General features: G+C 48.3%; 1 protein-coding gene across 1 annotated transcript in view; it reads right to left on the reverse strand.

Moving 5' to 3' along the window:
• The window catches only part of STYX (serine/threonine/tyrosine interacting protein), a 432400-nt gene that overhangs the window by 173527 nt on the left and 243712 nt on the right, over positions 1-15161 (reverse strand). Inside the window, exon 5 of the mRNA XM_078659834.1 lies at positions 671-731. Coding sequence (XP_078515960.1) covers positions 671-731 — 61 coding nt within the window. The remainder of the gene's footprint in view (positions 1-670; positions 732-15161) is intronic.

The following is a 15161-nucleotide window of genomic DNA, read 5'->3' on the forward strand; positions in this document are numbered from 1 at the left end:
CAACATCAAAGACCCTGCTTATACTCCTTGTTGCAGCACCACATTGCAGTTGTGATGTCCTTCAGGACCTAAAAGAGGCTGCATTTGGTAGGAAGACCTTTAGGGCCAGTTGGATAACCTGCACCTCTAAATGCTTATATGGTGTGCCTCTGCTCCATAAGAGACCAGCAGACTCAAATCTCCACATCGTCAAGGTGACCTCCCTAGATGAGAAAGGAGGCATCTCACCTCCAAGAGGTTTTGATGGAAAAAGAAAAATGGCCTGCCACAAGTTGGGCTGTCAACTTTCATCCACCACGGAATATCCTGAAATGCTGAATCCGGGACACAGATGTTGTCCGAGAGACATCCCTGGTTCTGAGCCCACTGAAGCCAAACATTTAAAGGCATAAGCCAAACACGCTAATGGGTATTTTGAACTCGCAGAATGCACAATGCCAGGAGACCAAGAAGCCTCAGAATTGTCTGGAACTTCAGGATTGTGTCCTGAACGTCCTGGATTTCCTACAGGGACAGAAACTAAATTGACCACTATGATGTTCATGAAATGCCGCTTTAAAGGAAATCCTCTTCACCGGTCGAAAGTGGGATTTTAAAGTAAAAATGTATTGCCTTACTATTCATTGTAGCATGCTGCCTGTTCTAAAACACATAAATAAACAAAGCTTACCACTGAGAAAAATCGAATAATATTTTCAACTGGATTATCTGCGATATCCAAGACCAAGTACCTGAAACAAAAAATAAGCATGCAGGTTACTTGGTGTGCACTGGCAGATGTACTCAATCAACATAGTAAACTGTACTTGTGGTTTCAACTATTTTAGATCAAAATAAACAAGTAAGCACTTTCATTCACGTCTCCGCTTTCAATTGTTTAACCAAAGCAACACTTAGGGGAGAGGATGTAGCCTTATGGCTAGAGCAGTCGACCTCGAAGCTGGGGAACCGGGTTCGAATCTCGGCAAAGACGCTCGACATCCTATGATTTTGGGCAAAACACTTAATCTCCCCCGTGCCTAACTTAAAATATGAATGTGTTCTTGTGTAACGAAACTGGTGCTCATGTAAAGCACTCTGATACCCGATATCTTCGGGTCTTGTTCACCCTATATAAAACTCTAAAAATAACAAAATAAACACTGCCCTAGCTTACTTAAAGAAAAATCTAACAGTAAAGAAGTTCAAAACATTACAACAGTAAAGGAAACCACATATTTCTAAACATAATCTGACTTTAGTGCAATGCATGTTAACCCTGCCACCATTTGATACCTTGTGAGCTTAAAATGTTGAGACTCTTCCCATTGATTGTTTGTAATTTCTATATCTGACCGATTGCTTTGAACCAGTCTCCAACACAAGCAGTTGCATAACGTGCCTCCTTGCACTCTTGGCAGTGTTTGGCTTCTTTTGGCCAGCATCTTCAGCAAGGAATCGTTTCGGACCTGTACTCCTAATTCCCTTTCAGGGGAATCTCCATTGAAATCATAAGCACTGAATAGTCCCACCCACGTGCAGGGATCCCAGAGCAGTTCTTTCAAAGTCACACCTACTTTGCAAAGGCCAGGGAACATACTTGACAGCCATTCTGACATGTTACAATTTTTCCAGCCTTATAAACAGACTATATTGTGAATGTTTATGAAATTAATTTAAAAATTAAGGAGGAAAAGAGGGCAAAACCCTTAAAAATCACTTAAACAAGAATGAAAATTGATCTTTTAAAAACACCCTTCACAAACGCATATTACTTATTTTGAAAGTAGGCTATGGAATAATACATAGCAATGTAGCCTGTAAAGGCTGCAGCTTTGAAACAATGCAAATAGGACAGTACGACTTTAAGGACTTTCTGACCTCTAGTGTCCCATCATACCCTGTAGGTGGCAGTTTACTCAGTTTTTTGTGACGAGCGAATCAGTTTTATACACGTATTATCTCTTCCGTCAGGAAGGAGGGAGGGATGCTTATGATTTATGAGAAAAAAAAGGAGAAAAGTAAAATTAGGCAAATAAATTCTTTAGAGAGGTTTGCCCCACCTGGGACTCCGCCTTAGCAGCAGATTCAAGACAATGGTGTCTCACAAAGGTGTGGCCTGATCTCCAAGTTGCAGTGTTGCAAATCTCAGCAATAGGGATGTTCCTTAGCAAAGCAGCTTTAGCTGATTTACCTCTGGTGGAGTGGGTCCTAGGTTCACCGGAAAGGGTTTTGTTTGCTTTTGATAACAAAAGATTATACAGGAAAAAATCCATCTAGATAAGGATTGTTTGGAAGTGGCATATCCTGTCTGTAGAGGACCATAGTGTGTTTTTTGAAAACTTATTTTTATTGTCATACTGCACAGACGTTACATTACATATCAAATGTACAACTGATAGCGCGTCAGCTGTAGGCTACGTATTAACCTCTTGCATGCTCATGACAAGGTGAGCTCGTCATGAGGCACACTGGAGCTGTGCTCATGACAAGGTGAACTCATCATGTATAATGGGATTCAATAAATGTCAGCACAGGAGGGGAAAAGCCTTAGCAGCCAAGTGGTTATCAGATATCACAGCAAACGATTTTTGGGATCCACGTGCTCAACTCATTGCAGAGTGCGTAGTAACTATATGGTGAATAGGGCCTACTCTGCCCAGGAGAATTGCGTGACGCATTACTTATCTTAACTTTTAGTAACACGGAAAAAATTAACAAAAAGAATCATGGCAGCAATTAGTGGCGAAAACCCATCCCTTAGGAAATAGAGGTAGACGTCCAGCACAGGACTAGCAACAGTTTATAGAAATTGCAAAGGAAGTAAGAGGCTAACTAGATCATTCCCCAGTGGGTGTTATTTCTATGCGTGTGAGCAGGAATTCTCCTCGTTCTCCGGGTTCTGCTTGGAGGTGGTATAGCTCGACGTCTGGGTTGAACTCTCCTCTCTCTCATTCAGGCCCTCTGGTGCCTGCAATCTAGATGACCATGGTTGACAAAGAGTTGTTTTGATTTTCTTAAGGATTGTGTCCTATCTAGATAAAACTTCAAAACCGTTCTGACTTCTAGAGTTGGAGAGATCTCTTTGCAGGACAAAAGGAGTTTGAAAGAGCATAGGTAAAGGAATAGTCTGATTGACATGGAAATCTGAGACTACCTTAGGGAGGAATTTAGGATGGGTCCTTATTACTGCCCTGTTTCTATGGGTAACTGTGTAGGGTTCATGTGAACAGAGAGTCTGTATCTCGCTAACTCTGCGAGCTGAAGTAATGGCTACCAAGAAGGAGGCCCTGCAAGAAAGGTGTTGGAGAGAAGCCTTGAGAATGCATTTGAAGGGAGGACCCATCAGGCAAAAGAGGACAATGTTCAACTCCCATACAGAAGATCTCCGGAGGGAGGGATATATCTTCTTAATGCCTTCAACAAAATCTTTTAACTACAGGCATTGTGAAAAAGGAAGTTTGTGAAGGACATTTTCAATAAGCTGTGACAGCTGTGAGATGTACTCTAATTGAGGAAAATGAATATGCTACTTACCAGTATGCATCTGTTCTTGGCATGTAGGGCTGCTAACATTCATATCTATTGCATAGATCGCCGCCTAGTGTTGGGTCCGGATGATTGCACATTGTTGTCCTGGAAGAGTCTTCGAAGTATCACGAGATAGGTGGCTCCTCCCCTAGACTACAGTGCGCATGGGCATCGACTCCATCCCCAGATTGTTTTTAGCCATTGCGGCAAAGATTGAGTATGACAGTGTTAAAGATGTCCATGCTAATGATTGAATGCAAGAAGCAATCTGCAGCTGCTACAGGCGCCGGGGAGGAGGGTGGGCGATATGAATGTTAGCAGCCCTGCATGCCAAGAACAGATGCATACTGGTAAGTAGCATATTCAGTTCGAGGCATGTGGGCTGCTAAATTCATATCTATTGCATAGAATATATAGCAGTCCCTCCATTAACGGCGGCCGCCCGTGCCAGCTGCAGAAGTCTGAAATAGAGTCTTGAGAACAGCTTGTCCTACAGCTGCCTGCTGTTTGGAATGCACGTCTACGCAGTAATGTTTGGTAAACGTGTGTGGTGTGGACCACGTGGCTGCTCGGCAAATGTCTTCTAAAGGAATGTTTCCCAGGAATGCCATGGAGGCTCCTAACTTGCGTGTGGAGTGTGCTCTGGGTGGGATTGATAAAGTGCGTTTAGCTTTCCGATAGCAAATCTGAATACATTTAACGATCCACCTGGCTATTCCCGCTTTGGAAATGGGGTTGCCCTTGTGCTGAGCGGAAAAGGCAACCAATAGTTGTTGTGTTTTTCTAAATGGTTGTGTTCTGTCAATATAGTACATCAACGCCCTTTTAACGTCCAATGTATGGAGCATTCTTTCCGCTACCGTCTCTGGATTTGGAAAGAATGCGGGCAGTTCAATTGACTGATTGACGTGAAATTGTGACACCACCTTTGGAAGGAACTTGGGGTTAGTGCGGAGCACCACCCTGTTGGAATGAACCCGAATAAATGGCTCTTGTATCGTGAGCGCCTGTAGCTCACTAACACGTCTGAGAGACGTGATGGCAATGAGGAAAGCCACTTTCCATGTCAGGAATTGAATCTCACATGAATGTAGAGGCTCAAAGGGTGGACCCAGCAACCTAGTGAGGACCACGTTGAGATTCCAAATTGGAGCGGGTGGGGTCCTGGGAGGAATGACCCGCTTCAGCCCTTCTAGAAAAGCTTTAATGGCAGGCACCCTGAAAACAGAGAGGTGCTGCCTGTTCTGAAGAGAAGCTGCTATGGCTGACAAGTGTATTCGAATGGAAGCGTACGCTAGATTGCATTTGTAAAGATGTAACAAGTAGCAAATGATGTTTGGAATGGATGCATCTAGCGGATTTATGTCATGCTCTGTACAGTAGATGACAAAACGCTTCCATTTCGCTGCATAGCAAGCTCGGGTAGTGGGTTTTCTTGCCTCTCTGATGATGTCCATACATTCAGGGGGCAGATTAAGGTAGCCAAACTCTAGGACTTCAGGAGCCAGATCGCCAGATTGAGCTGTTGCGGGTCTGGATGCTGAATGTCGCCATGGTTCTGCGTCAAGAGCCTGGGTGTGAGGTGCAGCCTTTGATGCGGTACCACGGAGAGTTCTAGAAACGTGGTGTACCATGGTTGGCGTGCCCACGTTGGAGCAACCAGGATGAGCGTCATCGAGTGTTGCTTTAGCTTTCTTGCCACCAGCGGAATGAGAGGTGCTGGGGGAAAAGCGTACGCAAATCTGCCTGACCAGTTCATCCATATCGCATTGCCTTGCGACTGTGGGTGAGGGAACCTGGCGGCAAAGCTTTGGCATTTTGCGTTTTCCTTTGTGGCAAACAGGTCTATCTCCGGATGACCCCACTGCTGGAAGTACGGGCGGAGTACAGATGGATGTATCTCCCACTCGTGCATTTGATGGCTGTACCTGCTGAGCAGATCCGCCATCTGGTTGTCCTTGCCCGGAAGGTGTTCCGCCATGAGGAAGATGTTCCTCTGAATGGCCCACTTCCACATGCTCTGAGCCAGATGAGACAGCTGTGGAGAGTGCGTACCCCCCTGCTTCTGGATGTAGTACATGGCCGTCATGTTGTCCGTCCGGATCAGCACGACCTTGTTGCACAAATGTACTTTGAAGGACTTTAACGCCATAAAGATCGCCATCAACTCCAGGCAGTTGATGTGCATCTTCCTTTGCAGTGTTGTCCATAGTCCCTGCACCGTGTAGTGGAGCACATGAGCCCCCCAACCCTGGAGAGAGGCGTCCGTCGTGAGGATGATCTGTGGTACAGGCTCTTGGAACGGTCGGCCCTTGCAAAGGTTGTGTGGAGTCCACCAATGCAGAGTTGTATGCCCGACCGGTTACCAACACTAGGTCTTTCAACTGTCCATGAGCCTGCGTCCACTGATGTGCTAGACATTCCTGGAGCGGACGCATATGCAGTCTCGCGTGCGGGACTATGAAGATGCAGGAGGCCATCATGCCTATCAACTGCATGAACACTCTCGCTGGGAGTGAGTGTTGGGGTCTGAACGTCTGGATTAGCGACTGGTTGTTGTCGATCCTCGCCGGGTTTGGCTGTGCTGTGGCAGCCAGAGTATTGATGGTTGCGCCCAGATACTGCTGCACGTGGGCAGGTTGGAGGTGCGACTTTGGATAGTTTAAGGAGAACCCCAGACTGTGAAGGAGGTGAATAGTGTGGGACATGTCTGCGGCGCACTGTTGTTCCGACTTGGCTTGAACGAGCCAGTCGTCCAGGTAAGGGTAGACATGTATGTTCTGTCTCCTGAGGTGCGCCGCCACGGTCGCCAGACACTTCGTGAACACTCTGGGGGCAGTGGTCACTCCGAAGGGTAGGACCTTGAACTGGTAATGCCTGTTCTGTATGGTAAACCTGAGGTACTTTCTGTGGGATGGGTGGAGTGGTATGTGAAAATAAGCATCCTTGAGGTCCAAGGTTGCGAGGAAGTCTCCCTGGTTTAAAAGTGGAAGAACCTGTTGTAGCGTTAACATGTGAAAATGTTCCGAGAGTATGTATAGATTGAGGGGGCGTAGGTCTAGAATGGGTCTGAGTGAGCCGTCCTTCTTTGGTATTAAGAAGTACAGGGAATAAACCCCTGTGCCTTCCTCCTCCACTGGCACAAGCTCTATTGCTCCTTTTTGCAGCATTACGAGAACCTCCTGCTGCAACAAGTGCAAGTGCTCTGCTGACATAGGACGTTGTCTTGGGGGTATGTTGGGGGGAGTGGACGTTAACTCCAAACAATACCCGAACTGGATAAGCTTCCTTACCCACCTGTCTGTTCTGTTTGGGGTAAGAGGCCTGGGCGCCTCCTCTATGGAAACTTGTCTGCTGTGCCAAGTGTCCTCTGGCAACACCCCTTGTACTTGAGCGACGAAAATGGTTGCCCCTGTATTGCTGAGACTGAAGTGCACCCATGGACTTAGCCGTCTCAGTGTCTTTTTTAATTTTCTCAAGGGTGGTGTCAACCTCCGGGCCAAACAGTCTGTCTGGATTGACGGGTTGGTTGAGGATAGTTGTTTGGATCTCGGGCTTGAACCCCGAGATGCGGAGCCAAGCTTGACGCCTCAACATAACACTAGTGTTCACCGTACTTGCTGCTGTATCTGCAACGTCAAGCGCACATTTAATCGCAGCATTAGAAATGAGCTTGCCCTCTTGGATCAACATTTCAGCTCCTTCTTTGAACTTGTCTAGAAGGTGTTGCAAAAGCTGTTCCAAGGTGTCATAATGCGCCCTATCATATCTAGCCAACAGGGCTTGTGTATTGGATATGCGCCATATGTTTGCAGCCTGTGCTGCCACCCTTTTGCCCCCTGCCTCCAGCACTTTTGACTCTTTGTCCGGGGGAGGAGCTTCACCCGTTGTCTGTGAATTCGCCCTCTTGCGGGCATTGGAGACGACCAAAGAGTCCAGAGGCAACTGGCCTCGTATATAAGCAGGGTCCTCGGGTGCCGGTCTGTATTTCTTCTCTATACGTGGGTTGACCACCCGTGCCCTGGTGGGTTCCTTGAAAATGTCATTGGCATGTTTGAGAACCCCTTTAAGCATTGGCAGTGTTTTGACAGTCTTTTCCGATGCAGAGAATGTATCAAACAAAAAGTCAACCTCCACAGGGTCGGCCTGCATCTCCACCTTGTGATTTGCAGCCGCCCGTTCAATTAAGGCATTAAATGCCGCAGAGTCTTCAGTAGGAGAAGTTTTTATTCCATAAAGCTGTGGGTCACTAACCACCTGTTGGTCACCCTGGTCACCAGTGTCTATCCATGAGTCCTGCTGTTCATCAGGGTCATTATTGGCAGGGAAGGTATACTCATCATCCTGTTCATTCCCATCCCCATCTGAGTAGGTGGGTGAAGGCGTCGGACTCCTCCTAGGCTGTTGAGGAATGGGTTCCACAAGCTCTGGAGTATCTGGTGCAGGCCTTTTCTTTTTTAGAGGGATTACATAGGAGTCCACCGGCTGGGATGTAATTTTCCTCTTGTAGAGCAGTAATTTGCCCGTGTCGGCGTCGATAAAATGCTCCGACTCGTCGTCCTGCGAAAGTGGTTGAGCAGAGCTTCCAGTACGCTGAGTCTGCCGCAGCCCCTTCGAGTCATCAGGCACCGTACGAGGTGCGAAAGCCTGCGGCGCTACCTTCGGCGGCAGAGTATAGAGGATTGGCGTCGAAGTCTTCTTCAGCGGGACAGCCTCCGTTGGTACCGAGGACTTTTTCGGTTCCGACGCCTTGTCCCGTATCCTCTTCAGGGAGTCCGCGACCTGCTTAGTAAAAGAAGCGGACGGCTTCGTCGATCCGACCGAGGCCTTCGATCCACCACCAGGTGAGGATCCGAGCGTCGACGACTTCTGTTTGGGCGCGGACGCACCCTCGACAGCAAGGGACCGTTCCCCTGTCTTGGCCTTAGGCGTCGACGCCGCCGGCTTCGGATCTGCAGTTTTTCCCCTTTGCGTCGTGGTTTCAGAGTTCGGCACGGCAGTCTTGGGTGAAGGTTTCTCGACAGTCTTCTTCGACGTCGACTCCACCACCTTGCTCGACACATGCTCGACGACTTTCTTGGAGCCGGCCTCCTTGGCCCCTTTGGGTGCCTTTTCGTTGTCGACTGCCTTTTTAGGCTTGGAAGCCTCCGAAGACGACAGTTTTGAAGCCGTCTCTGCAGTCTTCGGTTTCGATGGTGCGTCGGCCATCTTAGAAGAAGTCGAAGCCGATGGTTTCGGTTTTGTTTTCTGTAACGGAGGCTCTGCTGAAATGTCTGTAGCCGGGCCAGAAGGCGGGGCCGAGGACTCAGGTGGAGGGTCGTGTGTAAGGCCGAGTGGCGATCCCGCGACCTGAGCCTTAGTTATGGTACGGACGGGGCATAGCTCTTCCTCCGAGCTATCTTCCGCGGCCCCATAAACTTCCTCGTCGTCCCCTACCTCCTCGACGTATTCGTCTAGGTGCAGGCCCTCCACGGCCTCTCCGTAGTCGGGCTCCACCTCCGCCGATGGAGGCGATATCTGAAGCTCTTGCTCGTCTGCTTCGGGGTCGTTGAAGATGTCCACCGGTGCCGATCGCTGGGCCTCAAGGCGCGCCACGCGCCGAATCTTGAGCGTCTTCTTCGACCTGAACTTCGAACAGGCCATACAGTCGGCCTCGTTGTGGTCCGGCGACAGGCACTTGTTGCATACAGGATGCACGTCGATGTGTGGGTACTTCGAACCGCACACCGGACAATTTTTGAACGGACTTTGTTCCATTGTAGTTTCGTCGGGGTCTTGCTGTGTCAAAGGGCCTCGATGACCGAAGAGTCACACGACTCCCCAGAAAACCGACTCGAAGAGTTGGAGTATACACGAGAATCGAACGCCAACAATACCGACGAGGTTAGAAAGCCTTTTGGCCTTCAGAGAACTGTTTTTTATCGATTCCGACAGGAGACGTCGAAATCACATCCGAACCCAATGGCGGAAAAAAACAATCTGGGGATGGAGTCGATGCCCATGCGCACTGTAGTCCAGGGGAGGAGCCACCTATCTCGTGATACTTCGAAGACTCTTCCAGGACAACAATGTGCAATCATCCGGACCCAACACTAGGCGGCGATCTATGCAATAGATATGAATTTAGCAGCCCACATGCCTCGAACATTCAATTTCACTTCAGCGAGATGGAGAGATATGGCAGCATAGCCTCTTCACAACAAGTAAGAGGATTGACATTGTTCTGAGAACACCAGATGCATACTCTCTTTCATTTGAAGGAATAGGAAGTCCTAATATATGGTCTCTTGGCTTCTCTTAGCACATTCATGTATTCCTGAGGAAGGTTTAGGTGGTATACTGTATGAGTTCAGGAGCCATGCAGTGAAATTCAGGGAGGCAAGGTTGGGATGTTGAATCTGGGGCAACACTTCTAAAGAAGATCCGGTCTGCACAGCAGCTTCCTGTGTGGACACTCCAAGAGGTGAAGGAGAACCGTGTACCATCACTGCTAAGGCCACTCCAGAGCAATGAGAATTATCCTGGCTTTATAGTGAGAGAACTTGATGATCAATGTCAGCAGGAAGGGAATTAGAGGAAATGTGCAAAGAAATTTGCTTGACCAATTGATCCACAGGGCATTCACAAGTGTGCCCGGTTGGTGGAACCTCAATGCAAAGCCTGTGCATTTTCTGGATTTTCTGTCTGCAAAAAGATTTATTTGGGGAAACCCCCAGTCTAAAGGTGTTCTGAAGTATGGCGTAGTTTAGAACCCACTCGTGATTTTCTTGAATAACTAAGAGTGTCCACCTGAGCTTTCCGGGTTCCTGGAAGATGGACCACTGTAAGAAAACAAGTTACTTACCTGTGACTTTGATTCTCCAGTATTGGTAACTTTCATAGATTCCCATAGCTTGTATCATTCCCCGTCGTCGGAATGGGAGCCTCGGTAAATAAAAAATAACATAGCAGTAGGTACAAAAGAGAAAGAAAGGACTAGGCCTCATCTCATTTTGTAGCATATCCAGAGGTTCCTCAGGACTGCTTGTCCCACTGCCGCCTCACTCCGTGTGTAAGAGTCCAAGCAGTAGTGCTTCGTGAAAGTATGGGCACTGCTCCATGTATCTGCCCTGCAAATGTCCTTGATAGGAACTCCAGGGAAAAGAGCAGCAGACTATGAAACTGATCTTGTGGAGTGCGCTCGGACACGTCCTTCTAGTGGCTTACCAGCTGCTTGGTGGCAGTAGTGGATTGCACTGTTCAATCCAACGTGAAACTCCTTGTTTGAAAGAGGAAACCCTTTGCGAGGTGCACTGAAAGCAACAAAGAGTTGAGTAGATTTCCTGAAATCCTTGGTACGCTGAAGATAGAATTTCAAACATCTCTGGACATCCAAGGAATGAAGTGACCCCTCCGCTGGAGAGAGAGAGAGAGAAAGAGAGAGAGAGAAAGAGAGAGAAAGAGAGAGAAAGAGAGAGAAAGAGAGAGAAAGAGAGAGAAAGAGAGAGAGAGAGTCCTGATCCAATTCCCACTCGTGACAGACTGACTTTAAATGACTCAATGTATCTGCTGTCGTGTTGAGGCTACCCGGGAGATGTTTCGCCGAAAGAGTGATCTTGTGAAGAATCACGCATCTCCAAATCTCTTGGGCCTCCTTGGAAAGTAGCTGAGACCTCGTTCCACTCTGTTTGTTCACATAGTGCATGGCCGTCGTGTTGTCTGTATAGACCAGGACGGTGGAATTCTGTATTCTCGGGAGGAAAGCCTGTAAAGCCAGACAAATCGCCTTGAGCTTAAGAAGATTGAGATGGAGAGTGCGTTGTTCGGGTTTCCAGTGGTCGCTTACTTAAAGGTCTTGCAAGACCGCCCCCCAGCCTTCTAGAGAGGCTTCCGTGGTCAGTATCAAAGGAGCTGGAGTAGCTGTGAAAGAGAGACCCTTTGAGATATTGCCTTTGATCATCCACCAGCTGACCGCCTCTTTCATAAGAGGAGTAACGATTATCTTGTTGTCAAACGAGCCTTCCGCTTGGCACCATTGCATGTTCATTTGTCCCTGTAGCGGGCACATACGAAGCCTGCAATGCGGAATTAAGGGAATACGAGATGAGATTGATCCTAGGAGAGATTTGTATAGGCGAACAGACAGAAACCGTATTGTTTGTACTCGATGGGCGGAAGAAACCAGCTTTTTCTGTCTTTCTTCTGATGGAAAAGCCTTGCAACAAGTTGCATCTAGAATGGCCCGCAGAAACTTGCCTGATCTGGAAGGATGAAGGACTGACTTGTCCTTGTCGAGTTGAAGACCCAGATGATTGAAAAGCTGAATGCAACTTTTGACTGCTCTTGAAGTTGCCTGAGAAGATGGTGCTTTTATCAACCAAACCTCTAGGTAAGGAAAAACCTGCAGTGACTGTCTTCTAAGAAACGCTGCAACTGGGGCCAATACCTTTGTGAAAATCCGCGGCGCGGATCTGAATACGAAAGGTAGGACCTTGAATTGAAAGTGGCTCTTGGCAACTGTAAAGCGTAGAAATTTCCTGTGGGCTGGGTGGATAGGAACATGGAAGTATGCGTCCTCGAGATCCAGAGTCACCATGTAATCTCCTGGATTTAGAAGACGCAAGGTGTCCTGAAGGGGTACCATCCGAAACAAGAGTTTTATGAGATAGGTGTTGAGCTCCCTCAGGTCTAAGATTGGGCGCCATTTTTCTATTGTCTTGTGAACCAGGAAAAATCGGTAATGGAATCCCTTGCCTCGTTGGGATAGAGGTACTGGTTCTATCGCTCCTTTGAGAAGCAGTTGATGAGCTTCGAGAAGTAGAAGGTGTAAATGTTTTGATTCGGTGGCGCGAGGGGCTCTTGAAGGTGGAAGGTGCTTAAACTCTAGTGTGTGTCCAAACTGAATGATATTGAGGACCCACCGATCCGATGTTATGATCTCCCAGCTGCGGAGGCATTGGGATATCCTGGCCCCACTGGTGTTACAGGGGGTTGAGGAACACTAGACAACTTTCCCCTGATGCCCCGGTCGTCCTCTTGAAGGCTGGCGAGAGAAAGACGCCGACTGGCTCTGGCGTTGAGAGTACTGAGGTCTGTACGATTGTGATTGCTGCGAATAGGAGTAGCGCTGCTGTTGGTATCCTCCTCTGTACGTAGAAAAACCTCTCACTATTGCTCCACGGAAAGGTACTCTGCGGTATTGCAAAGTCCCAAGGGACCTTGCCGTTTCGGTGTCCTTAATATCTTGCAGCGTGTCGTCCACATGCTTTCCAAAAAGCATTTCCCCATCAAATGGAAGATCTAAGATTTTATTCTGAACTTCTGGGCAAAACCAGGTGGACCGAAGCCAACCCTGTCTAAGGACAGCAGCACCCGCCAAAGAGCGGAAAGCAGTGGTGGCATTGCGCAATCAATGATTTCTGAAGAAGACCGCTCTCCTTCCTCCAGGATCTTCTTTGCATCAGCCTTAGAACCATCTGGTAGCTGCTCCATATAGGTGGCGAAGTCGCACCTGTCACGATGTTAATGGCTATATACCACTAATCTCTGAGAGATGTCAGCAGGGACGATGGATAGACGATAAGCCCCCCTCCTCTCCAGAACGCACAACACACAGTGTAAAACAAACACAACTATGTATTTATGCCCCCTGGGGAAAAGGGAAGTGGATAACATAATAAAGGCTGTTCCAGAGAGGCTTCTGAACGTATATTCGGTATGTCGTCCACCCACACTCACGCAGGTCTCTAAGAACCCCCAGTAGTACTGCAGATAAACAAAGAACAAGAAACCATTGGTTAGGGACCCATCAACTCACATGAATTAAAGAATCAAACATTCAGTTATAAAAATACTAACTACTGTGGAGGACTAGAGCTCAAGAAAGTCTCTCTCGTGAATCAATCCAAGTAGCAGCAAAATAATCTGTGTGGTTATCGAACGACCTCCTCAAAATCAGCAAGGATAAATATCAGGAGTCCAAAATCAGCAAGGGAATCCCATAAAGGCAAAATCAGCAAGGGAAAAAACAAAGAAAGGCAAAATCAGCAAGGGGCCTCTTCATACAGCACGTACCGGTACCGGCACGTCAGGGTCCATGAAATAGTATCCCACAAGAAAGTACTCCAGTGACGGAGACAACAACGCGCTCCTGCGCGGGTCTCACAAACGTCACAGAATAGCGAGACAGCCCGTCTTAAAATGCGGGGACTCGCAAACACAACTGGACGTAGAAACAAGTCTCTGCAACTGCAGCACACAAAAAAGGCTGTTCCGGTCGAGGCCGGTGAAACAGAATCAAAGTACCTGAATACTACTCAGGGGAACAGGAGATGGCTCCGTCGCTTACTCAAACGGGATCCGGATTGACAAGCCCAGAGCAGCGACCTCGGAAGCGCTTTGTAGACATGGCGCTTCCGAGGCTGTTCGCACTGCGCCTCTGGGACCTGTAGTTTCACATGCGCCAGGCTCCCTCTGGTGGCGGTTTACGGATGCGGCTTCGTCTGATATACATCACACATGCTGTAGTTCCCCTTCCTTTCCTGGCACCCCACAGAATCGCTACAGAGCCCCCTCTCGAGGACCGACGTCCCGGCGGTCGACCAGGCCTGCCAGGATTCGCAGCATGAAACTGAGCCACCAACAAAGGGCAATGCACGTTAGCTGAAGGTTCCCAGGTCCTGTCCTCCACCCCAAACCCTTTCCATGCTACCAGGTACTGCAACCTCCCACGGGACAGACGGGAATCCAAAATCTCCTCCACCTCATACTCCTCATCACCGTCAATAACAATGGGGCCAGGTCGTAAAGGAAGACGCATACCCACCCGACAGGGCCGAAGTAGGGACACATGAAACACGGGGTGGAGCCGCCAAGAAAGGGGGAGCAACAAACGGACAGCCACAGGGTTTACTAACCCCTCAATCCCATAGGGTCCTATATACTTGGGAGCCAGCTTACCCCTTCCTTTCAAACGCAGGTTCTTCGTGGATAACCAGACCTTATATCCCCCACCTTGTACTCGGGTTCAGGGGCCCGTTTCCGATCAGCACACCGTTTCTGAGCCGCCTGAGAAAGAGCCAACTGACGTCTAGCGTCAATCAACACAGCTCGCAGGTGAGCATGATGCTCCTGAATGGAAGGGTGAGTGGAGGGGACTGGCCATTCAAAGGGGAGCATATCAGGATGGAACCCATATAAACAAAAGAAAGGTGAGCACCCTAACGTGGAGTGTTCTGCGTTATTATAGGCGAATTCCGCCATCCACACCAAAGGGAACCAATCATCCGAGTTCTGCAGGGCGAAGCATCGTAGGTACTGTTCAAGGGACTGGTTAAGTCGTTCGGTTTTACCATCTGTCTGGGGATGGAAACTGGTAGACAACCGAGCTTCTATTTGCAACGCCTGACAGAGAGCTTTCCAAAAGCGTGAGGTGAATTGGGATCCCCGGTCAGTGATTAGAACTCTGGGTATTCCATGTGCTCTCACCACATGTTGGAGAAACACCATAGCCAATTCAGAGGAGAAAGGCAACTTTTTCAGGGGAATGAAATGTCCCATTTTTGTCAAATGATCAATTAACACCAAGATAGTGGTATAGTTCTCACAAGGGGGCATTTCAAAGATAAAATCCATCGACACTGTATGCCAGGGAGAAGGGGGAATCGGGATGG

Source organism: Lissotriton helveticus, chromosome 9 (assembly GCF_964261635.1).
Source record: "Lissotriton helveticus chromosome 9, aLisHel1.1, whole genome shotgun sequence".
NCBI classification, from domain to species: Eukaryota; Metazoa; Chordata; class Amphibia; order Caudata; family Salamandridae; genus Lissotriton; species Lissotriton helveticus.